The sequence below is a fragment of the Arachis hypogaea genome, chromosome 3 (genome assembly GCF_003086295.3).
Source record: "Arachis hypogaea cultivar Tifrunner chromosome 3, arahy.Tifrunner.gnm2.J5K5, whole genome shotgun sequence".
Lineage (NCBI taxonomy): Eukaryota > Viridiplantae > Streptophyta > Magnoliopsida > Fabales > Fabaceae > Arachis > Arachis hypogaea.
The window spans coordinates 129,218,317-129,235,722 of record NC_092038.1 but is presented as its reverse complement, the minus strand read 5'-3'; the positions used below and the strand labels follow the sequence as shown (position 1 = coordinate 129,235,722).

At 34.5% G+C, this 17,406-nt stretch overlaps 1 protein-coding gene across 1 annotated transcript; it reads right to left on the bottom strand.

Annotated features, from left to right (window-relative positions):
- Positions 1-13,101: 13,101 nt before the first annotated feature.
- Positions 13,102-14,055, bottom strand: LOC112782498 (protein MAIN-LIKE 1-like). The gene is made up of 4 exons (XM_025824908.1): positions 13,499-14,055; positions 13,326-13,413; positions 13,145-13,241; positions 13,102-13,109 (listed from the first exon to the last, which is right to left on the bottom strand). The coding sequence occupies exons 1-4, from the start codon at positions 14,053-14,055 to the stop codon at positions 13,102-13,104; spliced, it is 750 nt and encodes a 249-aa protein (XP_025680693.1).
- Positions 14,056-17,406: the final 3,351 nt, after the last annotated feature.

The window sequence follows — 17,406 nt, the reverse complement described above, 5'->3', positions numbered from 1 at the left end:
GTTATATAATGTATTATATGTTAGTTTGGTATATCTATCTTACTTCTAAGAATTACTTTTCAGTTTCTATAACTATGATATTGTAGTATATTATATATTACTAATTTTAAAGTTAAAATGCATCACATATCTTTTTTTATTATGATTGAAATTAAATCTTTTTTTTTAATTAAAGAACTCTTTTCTTTTTTTTTTATCTCTCTCGTTTCTTTCTTACTATATCTCTCTTATATATTATTATCAATAACTAATTACGAATTTGACAATCAAAATATACAACATAACATTCTCTAATTGTATTTAAATTAAATTAAAATTAAAATTAAAATACTAAAATTGGAATATAGCTATATTATATATTATATTTATATATTACTAATTAATTTAATAACTAAAATGTGTCATATGACACTCTCTTATTAAAATTTAGAAAAAATATTTTTCTCTAAAATTAGTGAACATCCTTCTTATATTTTCTTATCTACCTCTCTCTTTTTTTTTATTTCTCTCTATCCTTCTCACTCTATATATAGTTTATAATTCATATTTTATATTAGTAATTTGACAAATCAAAATGTGTCACCAGATATTTTCATTATAATTAAAATAAATTTTTTTCTTAGCTTTCAAAATTAACAAACTCCCTCTCTCATTCTTCTTCTTTATCTTTCTCTCTCTTTTCTCTCGTTCTCTATTTTTTTATCTTTATGTTCTACAAAAAATAAAATTAACAACATAATATAATTTAAATAAAAAAAATTATTATATACATATTTTTTATTTAATTTTAAATTTTTACTATTTATCTTTTTAATATATATTTTCACTTCTTTTCTTTTAAATATTTATTACATATAATTTTAAAAAATACTAATATTGTGATTAAAAGCTAGAATCAAGATTCAATTATTTAAAAAAAATGAGTTAATTTTATAACTATCAATATAAACTTTTTTATGTTAATATCTAATTATATTTTTATGTATATAAAAAATATTATTTTTAAATAACAAGTATAAAAATTAATTATTTTTATTTGTGTAACAAATTTAATACATAATCAAATATAAAATATACACATTAAATTCTTCACATTTTAAATAACAAATGCTAAAATTAAGTAAGAAAATTTAAACTCTTTCATTTGAAAATAATAACTAAAAAACTTACTATTTAATTTTGTTTAAGACTCTGACCTTCATAACCGATGAAAACTTTTGTCTCTTATGATCATTTTATAAAAGTAATTTAATGTTATAAATTTTTCGTGTCATAATCTATAATATTAGGACCGATATAATTTTAAAAGATTTATATTCTTATAACAATACTACGGGTACGTAAAATGGTAGTTTTCTACTAAAATAGTTACAATCAAGAGAAGGTAGTAACTAACAATTATGAAGGACTAAAATAGTTTTTTTTATTTAAAGTGCATTCTCTTAAATCTTTTTTTTTTCACTTCAAAGTGTAAAATATGATTTTTTTTTATTATACATTTCATAAATAGAACGACAAAAAAGTATAGAAAAAAATATTAGTTAAAAAATATACTTTATACTCTTAATTAAAATAAAATCGACAAAATCCATTTCTTTTTCTATTCAGATAGTTACAAGCATAACATGAGTGTGATGGTTTGAAAGCTTTATTTTTTCTCACAGAATAATGTTTGAAGCATAGTTCTTATTCTTACATTATGAAAATATTTAGGGTATTATTTATATTTGTTATATTTTTATTATTTAATTTTACTATGCGTTCGTCACTATATTATTCTTTTTCCTTTGCATTGTATAAACTGTAAACTTATATCCTAATTCTAACGCGTAAACTGATGCGATAAAAATATTGCCATTTTTACGCCGACTAGGTTTAAAGTTTAAGAATAATTGTGACGGAAATCAGTGACACTAAATTACTGTGATTAATTAACCAAATAGAGCCAATAGAAACCTTCGTTTCAAAAAATGTGCAAATCCAGAAGCAACATATTGCTATACTTGGATGATGGGTCAGTAAAGTTCATTTTAAATTAAACACATATCAAACATGCCAATGTCCCATATCTGAGACTCTGTTACAAAAACAAGTGGGATTTTTTTAATAAATAAACAAATTAAATATTTTATTTATCAATATATATCATTTGAGGAATATTTATATTTTTAAATCATGTTGCATATTTTATTTATGGTATAAACGAGTATAATATACATATTTTTTATTTACACTGAAAAATAAAAATAAAAGTTATATTTTTTAAAACGTATTTGGGGTGCAAATGATATATATTTAAAATTTTGAAGACCATATTTATAAACGAACTATGGATATTTATAAATATAAAAATATAATTTTTTCAAAATAATAAAAAAATATTTATAGTATAATTTGAATCAAATAATAAAATGGTATACTGTATTCAAGGACAAACTCAAAGAGGATTAAATAATGACTTTCCTCCCACAACAAATTTTAAACTCATATACTAAAAGATGCATTATATAGAATAAAATTTAATAGTGTAGTGATAATAAAAAATTAATATTTTTTATATATTAAGATTCAAATTTTTTTGCATACATTTATATTATTTGTATTTTTTATTTGCTTTAAAGTTTTTTTTATATATTTTTAAATTAATTTTAACATCTATAATCATATAAAAAGTATTTTAATATTATTTATAATAATATTATTTTTTTAATTTTATTTAGTTATTTTTTTATTATTTTTTTATTAATTTTTACCCCTATTATTATATAAAAATATTTTAATATATTTTAAATTTATATAAAAAAATTATTAGCACAATTAATTTATATTATTTTGTGTCATATTTTTTAATAATATAAAATATAAAAATATAATCTATTGTTACATGAATACTTAATAAAATAAATTAATTAATAAAATATTTAAAAATAAATAATTTTATTTTTTTATTAAATTTAAAATTATTAAAAATTATAAAAATTGAGATAATTTTTTTATTTGATAAATATTTATTAATTTTTTTAATTAAAAAAACTAATTATAATTATATTATTATCAAATATATGACATTATATTTAATTATATAATATTTTAATTTTAGATTCCTTTACTTTTAGATTTTTGGATCTACTTTTGACTGTATTATTTAAATTTTGGATCCATTCTTGACTGTACTATTTAAATCAAATTGAATAGATTTTCGTAGGATTGGTATTATTTATTATGATTTAAATAGTATTTATTTAATTTTTATTTATTAATTTAATTAAATTTTATTCAAAAAGATCAATTTAAATTTATTTTAAAATTTGGTATAATTTAATTTATTATGATTGGATGAATTTATTTAAATTTAAAATTTATAGGAAAGAAGAGATTATAATGCAGCTTCTAGTTATTTGAATTGTTGTTATTTTCTAAAAATTAGTTAATTTTTTCGTAAAGGAATAAGTATTGTTTTGGTTCCTAACGTTGAGGGTCGGAATCGAAACCGTTCCTGATGGAATTTTTTATTTAGACTCGTCTTTAATGTTACATTTCATTTTAAAACCGTCTTTTCTCATAATTTTTTTTAAATGACAAAAATACTCTTTTCTCACCATTTCATTCTTGTTCTTCTTCTTCTAGGAGAACAAATTTTCTTATTCTTTTTCTTCCAGAAGAAGAATTCTTCTTCCATTAACAAAACTCAAAATTTTAATTTTTTAAATATAATTAACAAAATTTAATTACAAGAATTAAAATTATTTAAATTCATCTTCAATTACAAAAATAAAAATCTATAAATTTAGGGAAATAAAAAACAAGAACAAGAATAAGAAATAAGGACTTTGCACCTTATCCAAAAGGAGTGAGTAAATGTCAAAGAAGGCAATCTTAGAACCCTTGAGTGTGGCTTCAAGTGAGTGAACTTTGGAGCTAAGCTTGGTGTTGTAGGCTTCACATTGTTGATTCTCTTTTAGATTACACAAACGTTTTAACCAATTTGGGCATGGTAAGAAGCTGTTTATTGTCACCATTAGTGGCAAGCATCCCATAGAGGGAAAACCTGTCACTATAATTTTCCGAGCTACTCTTCTATTAGGAAAATAAAAAACAAGAACAAGAACAAGAAATAAAAACAGATTAGGGAAATTCAGAACAAGAACAAAACTAACAATAAGAACAAGAATAGAAATTTAGAAATTCAGAAATCTACAAACAAGCAACAGCAATTCAAAAATTCAGAAATAAGAACAAGAATAAAACCAACAATAAAATTAGGAAATTAGGGATTATGATGATCAGATTCAACAACAATTAATAATTAGATTCAACAACACCAACAACTTAAACATTATTCAAATCCATAAATAACAACATCAAATTCAACAACTAAATCAATACACAACAACGATGAAATCAAAAAATAACAAATCAAAATCAGATTAGAAGTAGAAGCAGAAACAGACCTAGAAGAAGAAGAAGCAGAAGCTCAAATAGAAGCAGAAAGCAGAGGCAGAATCAAGAAGCAGAAAATGAAGTAGAAACAGAGACTGAAGCAAGAAGCAGAAGCGGCGAGGCGACAAAGAATAGTGGCGAGAACGTGGCGGTGAGGAGCAGCGGTGCAGAAGCAGAAGCTCTCTCCTTGGCTCGCGACGGCAGCTCCATTTTCACTTTCTCGACATCTTTCTCCTCTCTTTTAACCCTTTCTGACTATACCTGTGACCCGAGCGATGATGGCGCGCTAAGTGGGGAATGACTAGGACATAAACAGGCTAAATGAGACGACACATTACGTCGGAGCGGCCGACTTCGAGGTTAGTTTTGTTATGGTTGTTAAATTTAATGATTTTGGCATTGTTATGGTAGTCATGTCTAGGAACGTTGATATATGAGTTATGAGTTAGGTCTGTAGGCTTAATTTAGAACTCTATCCGCTTGTGCTAGGTTCGTATGACATAAATGTTATCAGTTTGAAACTCTGTTATTCCAGTGCTATGTTGTTAGTGTTTATAAATGTAATGCCATGATAGTATAACACTGTTTATGATATTAAGGTTTTCTATTTTTATTTTATAAGAAATTTAGGACTTTGTTTGGTTGTATTATGTTATTTAATTTGTAATAAAAGTAATAATAAAAATAATTAATCTTGAGACTTGTGGGAGATAAATATTATCAAAAGTAAAATTAAGTTGTTAAAATGTTTAAAAAATTATAAGTTATAATTGATTGTATATAATTTAAATATTATTTTTGTTTGTCATTAATTAGAGGCCTCGCCTCCTACTGCCCCGGCGAGTGAGCCACACTTTGCCTCCACCAGACGCCATCGTCCCATATTTGGCCGAGGCCAGATTTGGCGACACCGTGCCACTCAGGGATTTTACTTTTGACAACTCCCTGATTTCGGCACTGGTGGAGCTATGGCGTCCAGAAACGCACACGTTTTATCTCCCGTGGGGTGAGGTCACCATCACCCTGCAGGACGTGGCGTACCACCTGGGCCTACGCGCACACGGTAACCCCGTGAGGGGGTGCCTCCATGACTTTGGTAGGTGGTACCATAAGGAGACGTGGGCGTTGGTGGAGCAACTCCTCGGTGCCAGGCCTCCCGTGGCAGCATAGCAGGTGGCTCAGAGGAAGGAGTCGTTCACGCTAAATCTTGTGTGGCTACGGGATCGTGTTCGCCGGATGCCCCAAACAGACGATCCCGAGACCTTCTGACAGTACGCCAAGTGTTATATCATGTTACTGATTGGAGGGTATCTGATGACCGATAAGTCCAACAATCTGATGTCCCTTCGTTGGCTACCGCTGCTCCGGGACTTTACAGAGTGTAGAACATTTTTGTGGGGCTCGGCTGTTCTTGCCTGGACATATCAGTCCCTATCTTTGACGGCTCAGCAGGGCGTCACGGACATCGCTGGCTGCACTTCGTTGTTGATGTCCTAGATCCATCAGAGATTCTCCCAGTGGTGTCCACCAGATAGAGGCGTCTACCAGTATCTGCTGGCTACGAGGTGAGAAATTTCTTTTTATGTACTTGAGTTAAATAATTTTGTCAAAACTTTTGAAATGTTACTTAACGAACTGTATATGCTATCCTTCGATGTGTTAGGTTGGTTGGATTGCCGCAGCAGAGTAGGGATCAGCATGAGGCCAGGGTCCTGCGTTGGAGGGTTTCTCTTGATCAGCTATATTTCGACGAGGTTAGTTGTAAAATACGCATGTTTTTTATTTTGGATAATTAGATATAAATTGTATGCTTTAGTATGATTGTTATATGGATAATTCGAAACCTTTCCTCTAATAATTGTATTTGTGTTACACTGAAAACTTTCTTTCTTCAGTTTGCATGGAGAGTCTATAATGACCCCCACCCTATAGGCTTTGTGTCCCCCATGGTTTTGTGAGGAGAAAGAGTGGGGGACATGGTTGTCAGCCGTCTCACTATTGTGCTTTAATATCATCGATTTTCACCATGTTGATCGGGTGAAACAGCAGTTCAATGGAGAGCAGCAGGTACCAGGCACCCTGGTGAATCTTAATAGGTGAGATTGATGCTATATTTCTATTTACTTATTCGTTAAAAGATTTCAATTACTATGACTTAAGGAAGTATCTAACACACGATCTTCATTGACAGGTACCTGACTACTACTGGTCGAGGTGAGGATGTATGGTGGCCGCTCAAATTGAAAGAGTGGTACGATATGTAGCACCAGAGGTTTGAGCTCGGTCGCCGAATCACTGTGCAGCACACGTTCGACATGAGGCCGACCCTGAAGTACTATAACTGGTGGCGTGGGGCTTGCCGGGTTAGACATCTATCGGGGCAGGAGGTACTGGAGGACTCGAGGCTAGCGAAGTTGCCCCCTGACGTACAGCCCACTGCCAGCTAGCCCAAGGATGATCTCTCCCTTCATCGCGGCGTGCCAGATCGACGTCGACGTGCGAAAGAGGGTAGGGATGATACTCGATGACCTGCTCGGAGAGAAAGGGGCCACATAGAGCGTCAGCCTGGCGAGCCGATCAGGAGGGAGAGGGCCTGCCCAAGACTGGTAGGGGTCAGAGTTGGGCCTGATGAGGAGGCCGAGTACGCCCACCAGGAGGAGCATGGAGACATCCTACAGGACAGAGAGGCCTCACCTCCACCACCTCCCCTTCCCCCATCACATAGAGCTTGGCATTCATATGGGAGCGGCGGTGCACAACCACTAAGAGATTGGGATATACCACCTCCTGGTTGGCATGAGGGTGGGCATTCCAGTACCCATCAGGAGGAGGATGAGATGCTTGATGAGAACTTCCTTGACGACGCCTTCCATATTCACACCGCTGCCCCACCGGCTATGGATCGGTTAGCCGAGCATTTTCGCACAGTTTGGGAGGTTGTGATCGGGGATGACCAGCATGCATCATGTACCGCACAGACATCCACCTGGATTCCTCAGATATCACCTGCTTCTGCGTCATCATTCGGGGCAGGTGTGCGGCCTGGTAGCCAGTATGCGACGCCTCCCTCGCATGACTACGGTATGTACCTGACCTGATCCCAACCACTAGTCACCCATCCATCAGGGCCACCTATGCATCCTCAGCTACACTTCCATTAGTACGCCACTGGTCCACCATCAGGGGGGCTTAGCCATACCATGCCCCACCGCCCTCTGCAGCCGGCTACACCAGCGCTGCCAGCCGCCGACCCTAGGCCATCTCGACCTCAGTGCCAGACTCAGCCTCTACCATGTGACACCTGTGTCCGACCCGAAACTCCACACCGCCGTCCAGGTTATAATCCACTCCACAGGTGTCAGAAACTGGGATCCTCCCATGCATGGTGTCCATATCTAGACTGTGATAGTGACTTGGCACAGCCAATAGTGCCGGAATCGGGTGAGGTGGAGGTAGCACATGGCGCGGCACAGCCCCTGCAGGTGTCTCTGGCACAAATCCATCCTCATCGCCGCCATCAGAAGACTCACTGTCTCCACTGTCCGCCACGTAGTCCTCGTCCGACTCCTCCTCACCCTCCTCTGCCTCATTCTCTAGAATCGAGACATGAATGGGCGGTGGTGCGAGAGGACGGTCATCCTGCACATACGTGTCATGTGTGGAACTTCCACTATCACTGTGACCCACCTCGGCGGACAGCTCCATTACCTGTTCACACATGATCCTCCCGTGAATATCGAACATCAATCGCACATGCTCGTCCCCGTGAAGTCGAAATAGCCAAAACCGGAATACTCCATTTTCCATGGGTGCCAGCAACCTATACGCCACCCTTCCGATTTCCCTCGCTTGTGTCCCCCCAAGCTTGCTCAATATCAAACTCTTCAAATCCGACAACGTCTCCACACGCTAAGTGCAAAATAATATCGGATCTTGACACTCAAATGTCACCCCGTTGTTGCCATTTCTCATACGACAATTCGAATAAAGCTCTACAACTATGAATGGATTGTTACTGGTCATTCAACCTTGTTTTCTAGAGAAAGGAGAAAGTTAAAGGATATAAAATGTGTGTGAAAAATACCAAAAGTTACACATCCTTTTATATATGCTGATTAACGTCTTTTATATATATATATATATATATATATATATATATCATTTACAGTGTAAATGTGATATGATATGGTTATTTAAAACGGTAAATACTTATAAAAATATTTATTTCGGTAAATTTAATATTTATTTTATTTATAAAAATAAAGAATCCAATGTAAAATAGGTTATTTAATATCTTCTTATTATTTTGAGAGACTATATTTTTATATTAAAAAAATCCATCACAATTCACAAGTGCTATATTTGGCTAACGGATTCCTGACGTAGCATCTTGACCATAATTTGTAGTCTATAAAATTTGATGTGGTGACATATATACAGAGACACAAATAGCAATAGAGGGTGCAAGTAGGATCAAGTCGCAAGACCCTGCATTTCCATGAATTAATTATAATGGACAAAGTTCTCAATGCTGAGCAAGATAAACACACCCTATATATGTTTACGTTTTTTGAAAAAGTAGAGAGTATTTATCAATTTTGCTCTGTAACATTTAATTCCGTAAATTATATTAATCTTGATTCACTGTTTTGTCAATTTTTAATAGAATTATTCTAGGTATTATATTATATTATCCCGTCAGATGTTAAGTACCACGCATATAAAAAAACAAATTGATCGTTAGACAAATTACAATTAATTTGATCCTCTAAAATATTCATTATCTGACAAATTAGTTTTAAAATTATTCATTATAAAATACATTGCTCTTCAAAAATATTTATTATCAAAAGGCCCAATAGATATATTGATACTAAAAATTTTTAGGGACTGATTTGTCTTATAATAAATAATTTTAAAAATTAATTTGTCTAACAAAAAATATTTTAAAAACTAAATTAATGGTAATAATTTGTTCAGAAATTAATTTGTCTTATTTATAGCGTGACACTTAATATGTAACTTAACATAAAATGTAAGACAATTTCGTTAGAAATTAACGAAACGAAATGAACCAAGGACTAATATGAGAATTAAATATTAGAGACTAACAAACTAATTAATTTTAGTTACAAACTAAAATGTCTAGTCCAATTCAACGTGTCCAGCTAGTCCTATGATAACTTGGACAAAATTAATGATAACTAGTAATTTCATTCACTTATGCGGTTTGTTTTGTGATTTCATAGTTAATCTCCGTGATTGTCTTTTAACTTATATATTGAATGATTGATATTCTAGTTAACAATAACAAATATTGTGCCAGTTCTTAAAAAGATATTAGTACATCAAATAGTTTTGTCACTATAATAACAATATCCTTGTTATATATCAATTTAGTTGTATATTTTAATAAATTTTTTAATTCAAAAATTACACAAAAAATGCGAATAAATTGTTAAAGATACTAATATTAAAACGATATAAAAATTTTCGTGTAAAAATTAGATACTTATACATAATAACAGGAGCTTATTATTTTGATCCAAGTTTAAAGAGTAGCTAACACCATGTCAACCTTGAGTAGCATATACATGAAATTGAAACCCTTCTTGTTCTGATAATTGGTTCAATTTGATTTGGATGAAAGTGGTGGCACCTAGCTAGCAGCAGCACCAACGATAATAAAGGGTGGTGGGGCCTTAAGAGGAAAATTAATAATTCATGCCTTCATCATGAGTGGAATACAATTATTTTTTACTTAGTTTCATGGTTTGTATTGATTGAATCAACAAAATGATTGAGAATCCAACTTCAATAATGTCGGATGCACAAAGCTGGGAACAGTCGTAGTAGACGAATGAATTGAAGTAGACTAGATAGCCACGAAACAAAAAGGATTTTACCAAAAAAGAAAAGGAAAAAAAAAGAGAGAGAGAAAAAGTTTGATCAAAAAGCTTAGGTTGGGATTTCATTCATTCTTTGTTGTCATCGTATACAATAAAAGTGCAGAAAGTGGAGCATATTCTTGAAGGGGAAATCGGGCACATGATCCCCTCTATAACTATAAAGTCATGTATGAATAATTATATTCAAACCTATATAACTGAAAGACAAAGTAGTGATTAATTATTACTGTAAAAGAGATTTAGCACATATAGAATACGCGACATTATCAAAAGATTATTAAATATATATGATTGCATGCTATCAGATTTGTCAACATCTGGCGGCATGTTTTGGCATTGCCTTGAGTAGTGATCACCTGGGTGGCACCTGCATTACTTAGCACGTACTAACATTTACTTGAGGTTGAGATTTGAGGTTAACTGCTCTGATAAGTGTGTCAAAGTTACGTGTATACATATGGATTAGAACAAGATTTTTTTTTTTTAATTATAGGTAAGTTTTACAAATAATATTCCCATAAATTAGGGCAAATGACCAAATTAAAATAAAGAAGAGATTTGTTTACCAGATTACAACAATAGAGATATTGATACCTGAATGTCTTGATTTGTTTTCCATGTAAACCGTGGGAGTCAACCACGGTTTCTAGATACACATAAACCGTGGCTGGCAGGGAGGTTTTACATGTTGGAAATGCACAACGTAAACTGTGGTAGGCAGCCACGGTTTATTCTTTATTAGTGAAACTCAGAAACCGCTGGAAGTAGCCACGGTTTATGAAGAAGGAAAAGCATGAAACGTGGCTGGCAACCACGGTTTATGAAGGCCATCCAATGGGCATAAAACCCTGTAACCTAGAATGGTTTATGTATAATGAAAATCTATATATATTCGAGTGAGAATGTAGCTGCTGAGGAGATCATTATCACAATGTCAAGTGAGGAAGAGTGTGTTCTTGTCTTAGTCCATTGCTCTGGAAAAATAAAAAAAAAGCAAAAAATATGGTGTGAAGTTCACTGATAGAGAACCGTTGAGTGTATTTGTTACTTCGTCAAACAGTTTGTCAGATTTGAAGAGCAGCATCTTGCAGAAGCTTGGGGTTTTTGGGAGCAAGTTTGTGAAGAAGATCTTCTACAAGATTTCCATCGCTGTAGTTTCCAGCGGTGTGATGTATGATACATTCGTGTTAGCGGCTGACGAAGATATTAGGGTTCTGTTTCATTGCGTAAGGAGTTTTCCTGAGGTCAGAATATACGAGTTGTATGCGAAGTTGGAGGTAACTCTGGATAGTTCTGGGGCATCGGCTCCTGTTCATAGCTCGACTGCCGCAGGCGGTGCGTCTTGCTCGGTGCCAGCGATCCGGCCATCTGTTCCGCAGGTTGCCTCACCTTCCTTTGCGGCTGATCTGGTACCAACGGTGGCAGTTCGTACTGTACGTTCCCCTAATGAAGGGGTTCTGCAGCAGGCATTTCTGGGGGAATCAGGTCGTGCCACAGATGATGAACTTCAAGGATTCGGGGAACCTGATTAAGTAGAGAATGCAATGCGGGACGATGACTCTGACCAGGAGCCTGTAAATGTCTTTGGGGACAGCAATGATGACATTGGTGCTAATCCACATGCACAACAAGGTCCTTCAAGTTCCGGCACACAGCATTACCCTCCACACTTCTTGACACTAAACTTGGAGGCTCTGGGTGAACACCCGGCGGGAATTGCTACAGTTGGTGGATCGTCAACCAAATTTCAGATTGGGCAATCCTTCCAGAGTAAAGATGAAGCTGTTCTTAGTGTGAAGGACTATAGCATCCGTCGAGGTGTTGAGTACCGAGTGTTGGAATCGGACCATTTGAAGTATCATGGAAAGTGCAAGAATTTCGGCAAAAGTTGTAGTTGGCTGATTCGGATTTCGCTCCGTGCACGGAAGGGCACTTGGGAGGTTAGGAGGTACAATGGTCCCCACACTTGCTTAGCTACATCTATTTCCAGTGATCACCGTCAGCTTGATTACCACGTTATCTGTGCGAGGATTTTTCCGTTGGTTAGTGCGGATGCTGCAGTACCGATCAAGGTGTTGCAACAAGCAACTGAAGCTGATTACGGCTTCAAGCCCAGTTACCGGAAGGTTTGGAAAGCAAAACAGAAGGCAGTTGCACAAATATATGGAGATTGGGAAGAGTTTTATGCCGAGTTGCCACGTTGGATGCTAGGAGTGGAGTTGACGATGCCCGGGACAGTTACTGTGTTGCAGACGTCTCCTGTTAGAGTTGTGGACCAGATTGATGAGTCAACAGTGTACTTTCATCGTCTGTTCTGGACATTTCCACCTTGCGTTGAGGCCTTCCAACATTGCAAGCCGCTTGTGAGTATTGATGGTACCCACTTGTACGGCAAATATGGAGGCACCTTACTGTTGGCGATTGCACAGGATGGGAACTCAAACATCCTCCCGATAGCATTCGCCCTTGTGGAGGGGGAAAATGCCGAGTCATGGGCTTTTTTCTTGTCCAACTTAAGAACGCATGTGACTCCACACGACACCACCAGTCCAGGTACTCAGCTGATGGCCCAGGATCAACGACTCGGTCAACCGGTAAAACTGTGGCATGCCGATCCTGCCAATGCTCATGCCACTCCCGATAATAGGAGGGGAACCACCTATCTCCACCCCTGCCGTCCTTCGCATGAAGCCAATCTATGTTAAGAGCCAAATGAGGGAGATGCTGAACCCCGCCGAACTGAGGCATAACCCTATCCACCTGGTGCCACTCAATTGCAGCAAAATAAATGAGACTGGTAACTGCCGTCCATAGGCTGCGGTGCTCGTCAAGTAGTATCTCCGGATGAACAACAGCTGCGACATCCGGAGAGGAATAGGGCTCCCACACGATCTACATCACATAATGAAATGTTACGTAAAACAAATTTTATAACAAGGAAAACATAACTGTATCAACTATAACTAAATTACTCACATCATGCACACGCAATCTATCCAAACAAAGGCGTGCAGCCACCACTCTTTGATCTACTGCATCGTTCCTCGGTAGATACTCAGCCCACCTACAAGTTCAATTTAAAGAATGTCATAACATGTAATGGGAGATGTAAATGAACAATTTCTAACTCTAAAATCGTATTTCTTTACCTAGATGCAAGTGAAAACCCGAATCTGTTGAAATCACTAGGCCTCAGACAAGGAAATCTCCAGAAGATCCAAGACTGTAGAAGCTGTAGTGGCCCAGCCAAGTTGACAACGTTTCTGTTTGTTCCACGACAAAGACATCTGTACAACCACGCCAGAGCGGCCGAGCCCCAGCTATATCTACCCAAGTCATCCAACGATGCCACATAAGGCAACCAGCGAAGGCGGACACGGTTGGCATTCTTGTCCGCAAACAGCTGAGATGACAACAGCATCATAATATAGGCCCTCGCGTATATACGCACGATGTCGTCAGTAGCATCTGCTGGCAAAACCCGAAACCGCTCATGGAACCATGTGTAGCACACTGTCATCTGCTTCACTTTATTCTGCGGAGGTAACTCCCCAAACAGCTCGCGGAACCACACCCATGCCGGTCTTCCATTTTCCATGAAATTCTCAAACTCACTAAGGCACCCACTCACAGGCTCACCATCAATCGGTAAACCCAGCTGATAGGCCACGTCCTCCAAGGTGACCGTACACTCCCCAAAGGGCATGTGAAATGTGTGGGTCTCAGGACGCCACCTCTCAATGAATGCGCTAAGTAGAGGCTCATCAACCCAGAATCACTGACTGTTCAGCCTAGCCAAGTGATATAAGCCCGCCGTCTCTAGATACGGTATGATACGCTCGTGTAAAGGCATATTCTGTTGTCTTCTCACACCACTAATAACCCTAGTAGGCTATAAAAAGATGGATAGCGAACTCTCAACAGACAACAATAGTAACAACTTACAGTAATATCAATAAAAAACCCTAAGCATAACAAGAACAGCAAAAATAACACTAACAATATTACTAACACCTAAAACTAAAAAGTTAATTCTACCAATAATAAAAATTACAAATTTAATAAATATAAAAAACTCACTATCATGATAACAGCAAAAAATTCTTTTATAACTGTTAAAATATTAATTTAACATTTACCATTAATAATAACAACATTAAACAAAAATTAATAATAAAAAGCCGGTTTAACCAACCTCTTGGTCGATAAATCCAGCCACATGCGCAACGCCATTTAATCGGTACATCCGGTCTTCTTCTTCCATTGGTTCTCCACTAAGCCGGTTCAACTTCTCAAACAATTAACTTAACCAACAAAACTTTTTTTCTCTCTCACCCACCAACCTTCTCCTTACTTTCAAATCTCACAAATGATCCGCCCTCACCAGCCACGGCTTTCCTATTTATACTACACACTCATAAACCGTGGCTGCCTCTAGGGTTTTATGTACGAAACCATTTCTTCATAAACCGTGGCTGCCTACCACGGTTTATGCTTATCTCTTTCTTCACGTAAACCGTGGCTGCCTACCACGGTTTACACTCAACATGCTTTTCTCATAAAATCTGGCTACCAGCCACGGTTTATGTTGATTTTGAAACCGTGGTTGCCTCCCACAGTTTCTATATAAAATTAAACAAGACAAAATGGTATGCAATTTCCAAATGTTGTAATATGGTAAAGGATTTAACCAATTGTTTTAAATTGGTAAATTGCCCCATAAATTATGCATATAATTTTAAGAGTATAGATTTTATAGGTTTTGAGAAAAAGAAAGTTTGAAGTAAGGCATTCTTTTTAAATTAAAGCGAGTTATTAGTTGGTAACAGGTTTCTTTAGTTTTGCAAAAGATTAAAGACAAAATAATAGAAAAAATTATACTAATATGTATCATAATATAATTTTGAAGTGTAATAAAATATACATCTAGTCTCTATTATAATAACAGCAAAATTTTACTATATCAAATCACTAAAATTACAAACATCAATTAAAAAATCAAGACAAAATAAAAAAAGAACTAAACTAGTTTTACCCGTCATAATTCCAAGCTTTATAAACCATGACAACCCTTAGAATATAAAAATAATATAAATTAAACATTAAAAATATTTAATTCTTTCTTCAAATAATAAAGACAAAAAGTATATATATAGTTTCAATATAAGGTAGAAGAATTTTCTCATTATTTTTGTATTTTTATTCTTAAAAAGATATGTGGTAATCCACTCTTTTATTATTAGAAATTGCTATTTAAACAAATACACAGTTAAAACAAACCTACAAATTACAATCAATAGCTATAATAAAAATGTAAGAGAAAAAAATGTCCAAATTATTACCTCTATTACTGTCTTTTCTATTTAAACTTGCCGTACAATTACTTTAAGTTGTTTAAATAATGATTTTTATTATTATTAGATGTTGATCATTTTTATTGGGAAAAAATAGTAATTGGTTCATTATATATTTATAGATTTTGGTTCGGTGGATATTCATCATTACTAGATAGAATGGTAATATATTCATAGGATGAAAATTTTAAAATCTACGTTACATGTTTGTAAAAGGATTAATTCTCTATTTACATACGATTGATTTTTTTATACAAGTCTTATAAGTTCTCTAATTGATAATACGTTCAAACGTATTTGTTATGCACATATATTTTACGCGTCTCTAACAGATTTTTAATTTTAAAAAAGATTCCGTTTTTTTTTTGAATTTCTTGCTTTCTCTTTCTCCTTTTTCATTTACGTATTTTTCTTTCTCTGTTATCTTTCTTCGTTATTTTCGATTTCCATTGTTTTTTGACATCAAGCTCTAAAATCATTTTTGAAGATAATGAATAATTCAACTTCAGATTGTCAGATGAACCAGTGCGTGAACCTTGCCTGTGAAATTTGCTGTTAATTCTTCCTTGTTTGAATTGAATCTAATGTACTAGTTCTGATTAGAATTAATATAATCTTGTCCATTTTATATCAGACCTTCGGATATAGATCAGGAATATTTGAGTGTATTTTTATAAAAGTTTGGGTGTATTTATAGTTTATGACTTTTCATCTGACGGAGGGTGGATTGTCTTATTCTTTTAGTTGAATTATTTTAGTTTCTGTTTAGTTATGATTCTTGAATCTGGTTTTTGTTATTTTTTATGATGGTTTTATAGTTGTATTTGCATTCTATAGTTTATGCTTGTTTTAATATGGTGTATTTTTGGTGTATTTTGCATCCCTTCTGTGGTGTATTTTGCAGTTCTTGCTGACTTTGGGTGGCTGATTTTAGTGTACACGTAATATAACTCATTTTTGTATCTGCAGCAAATTTGGGTGTAAAACGAAAATATTTAGGTGTAATACGAAGATATTTGGGTGCAAAACGAAGATATTTAGGTATATTTTTATTCTCATGAGTTTTGCATAATTCAAAACTCTTATTCTTCCTCCTCTCATCTTCTTCACCTTCTTCATCTTCTTATTTCATATTCTCATAATACTTTTTGGGAGGAAAAAATCAATAAAAAAATACATAATATTGCAAAATCAAAAGAAGAAGAAGGAGAAACACGACGATGAAGATGAAATACGCGAAGAAAAAGGAAGAGAAACACAAAGAAGGAGGAGAAGAAGAAAGAAGAGGAGGAGGAGGAGAAACGCAAAGAAAAATGACAGTTGTGGTTTTCATCGAGGAAAAAGAAGAGTTGTTTATAATGGTGAGTAGCGCGCTTTGGAAATAGGAAGTGGTTGAGTAACGTGGGTGTATTTACTCTTGAATGTGGGAGTGTAATGCGCGTGTATTTTGTTGGACTTGTGCTAACTTGTAAAATTTGTAAGACAAAAAGGCTTGTATGTGTAGCATACCTAGTAAAATTCTAAAAAGTTATCATATTTAAAATAAATAACTTGGTTGTGAAAAAAAAAAATGTTGAAGAATGAAGAAATGGATAATAAAAGGGTAAGTGATGGTAAAAGAGAGAATGGAAAGATGGAAATTTGGGGTTATGAAGCATGAGTGTGAACAGTATAAGATCACAACTTTTGAGAATGGAGAGAAA

Bases quoted from the DNA above. Each gene is read 5' to 3' on its own strand.
- LOC112782498 (XM_025824908.1), bottom strand. From the start codon at position 14,055: ATGCCCTTTGGGGAGTGTACGGTCACCTTGGAGGACGTGGCCTATCAG. The intron at 13,414-13,498 runs GTAAAGAAATAC...TTGAACTTGTAG, and splicing joins GGGTTTTCACTTGCATCTAG to GTGGGCTGAGTATCTACCGA. The intron at 13,242-13,325 runs GTGAGTAATTTA...TATGTGATGTAG, and splicing joins ATAGATTGCGTGTGCATGAT to ATCGTGTGGGAGCCCTATTC.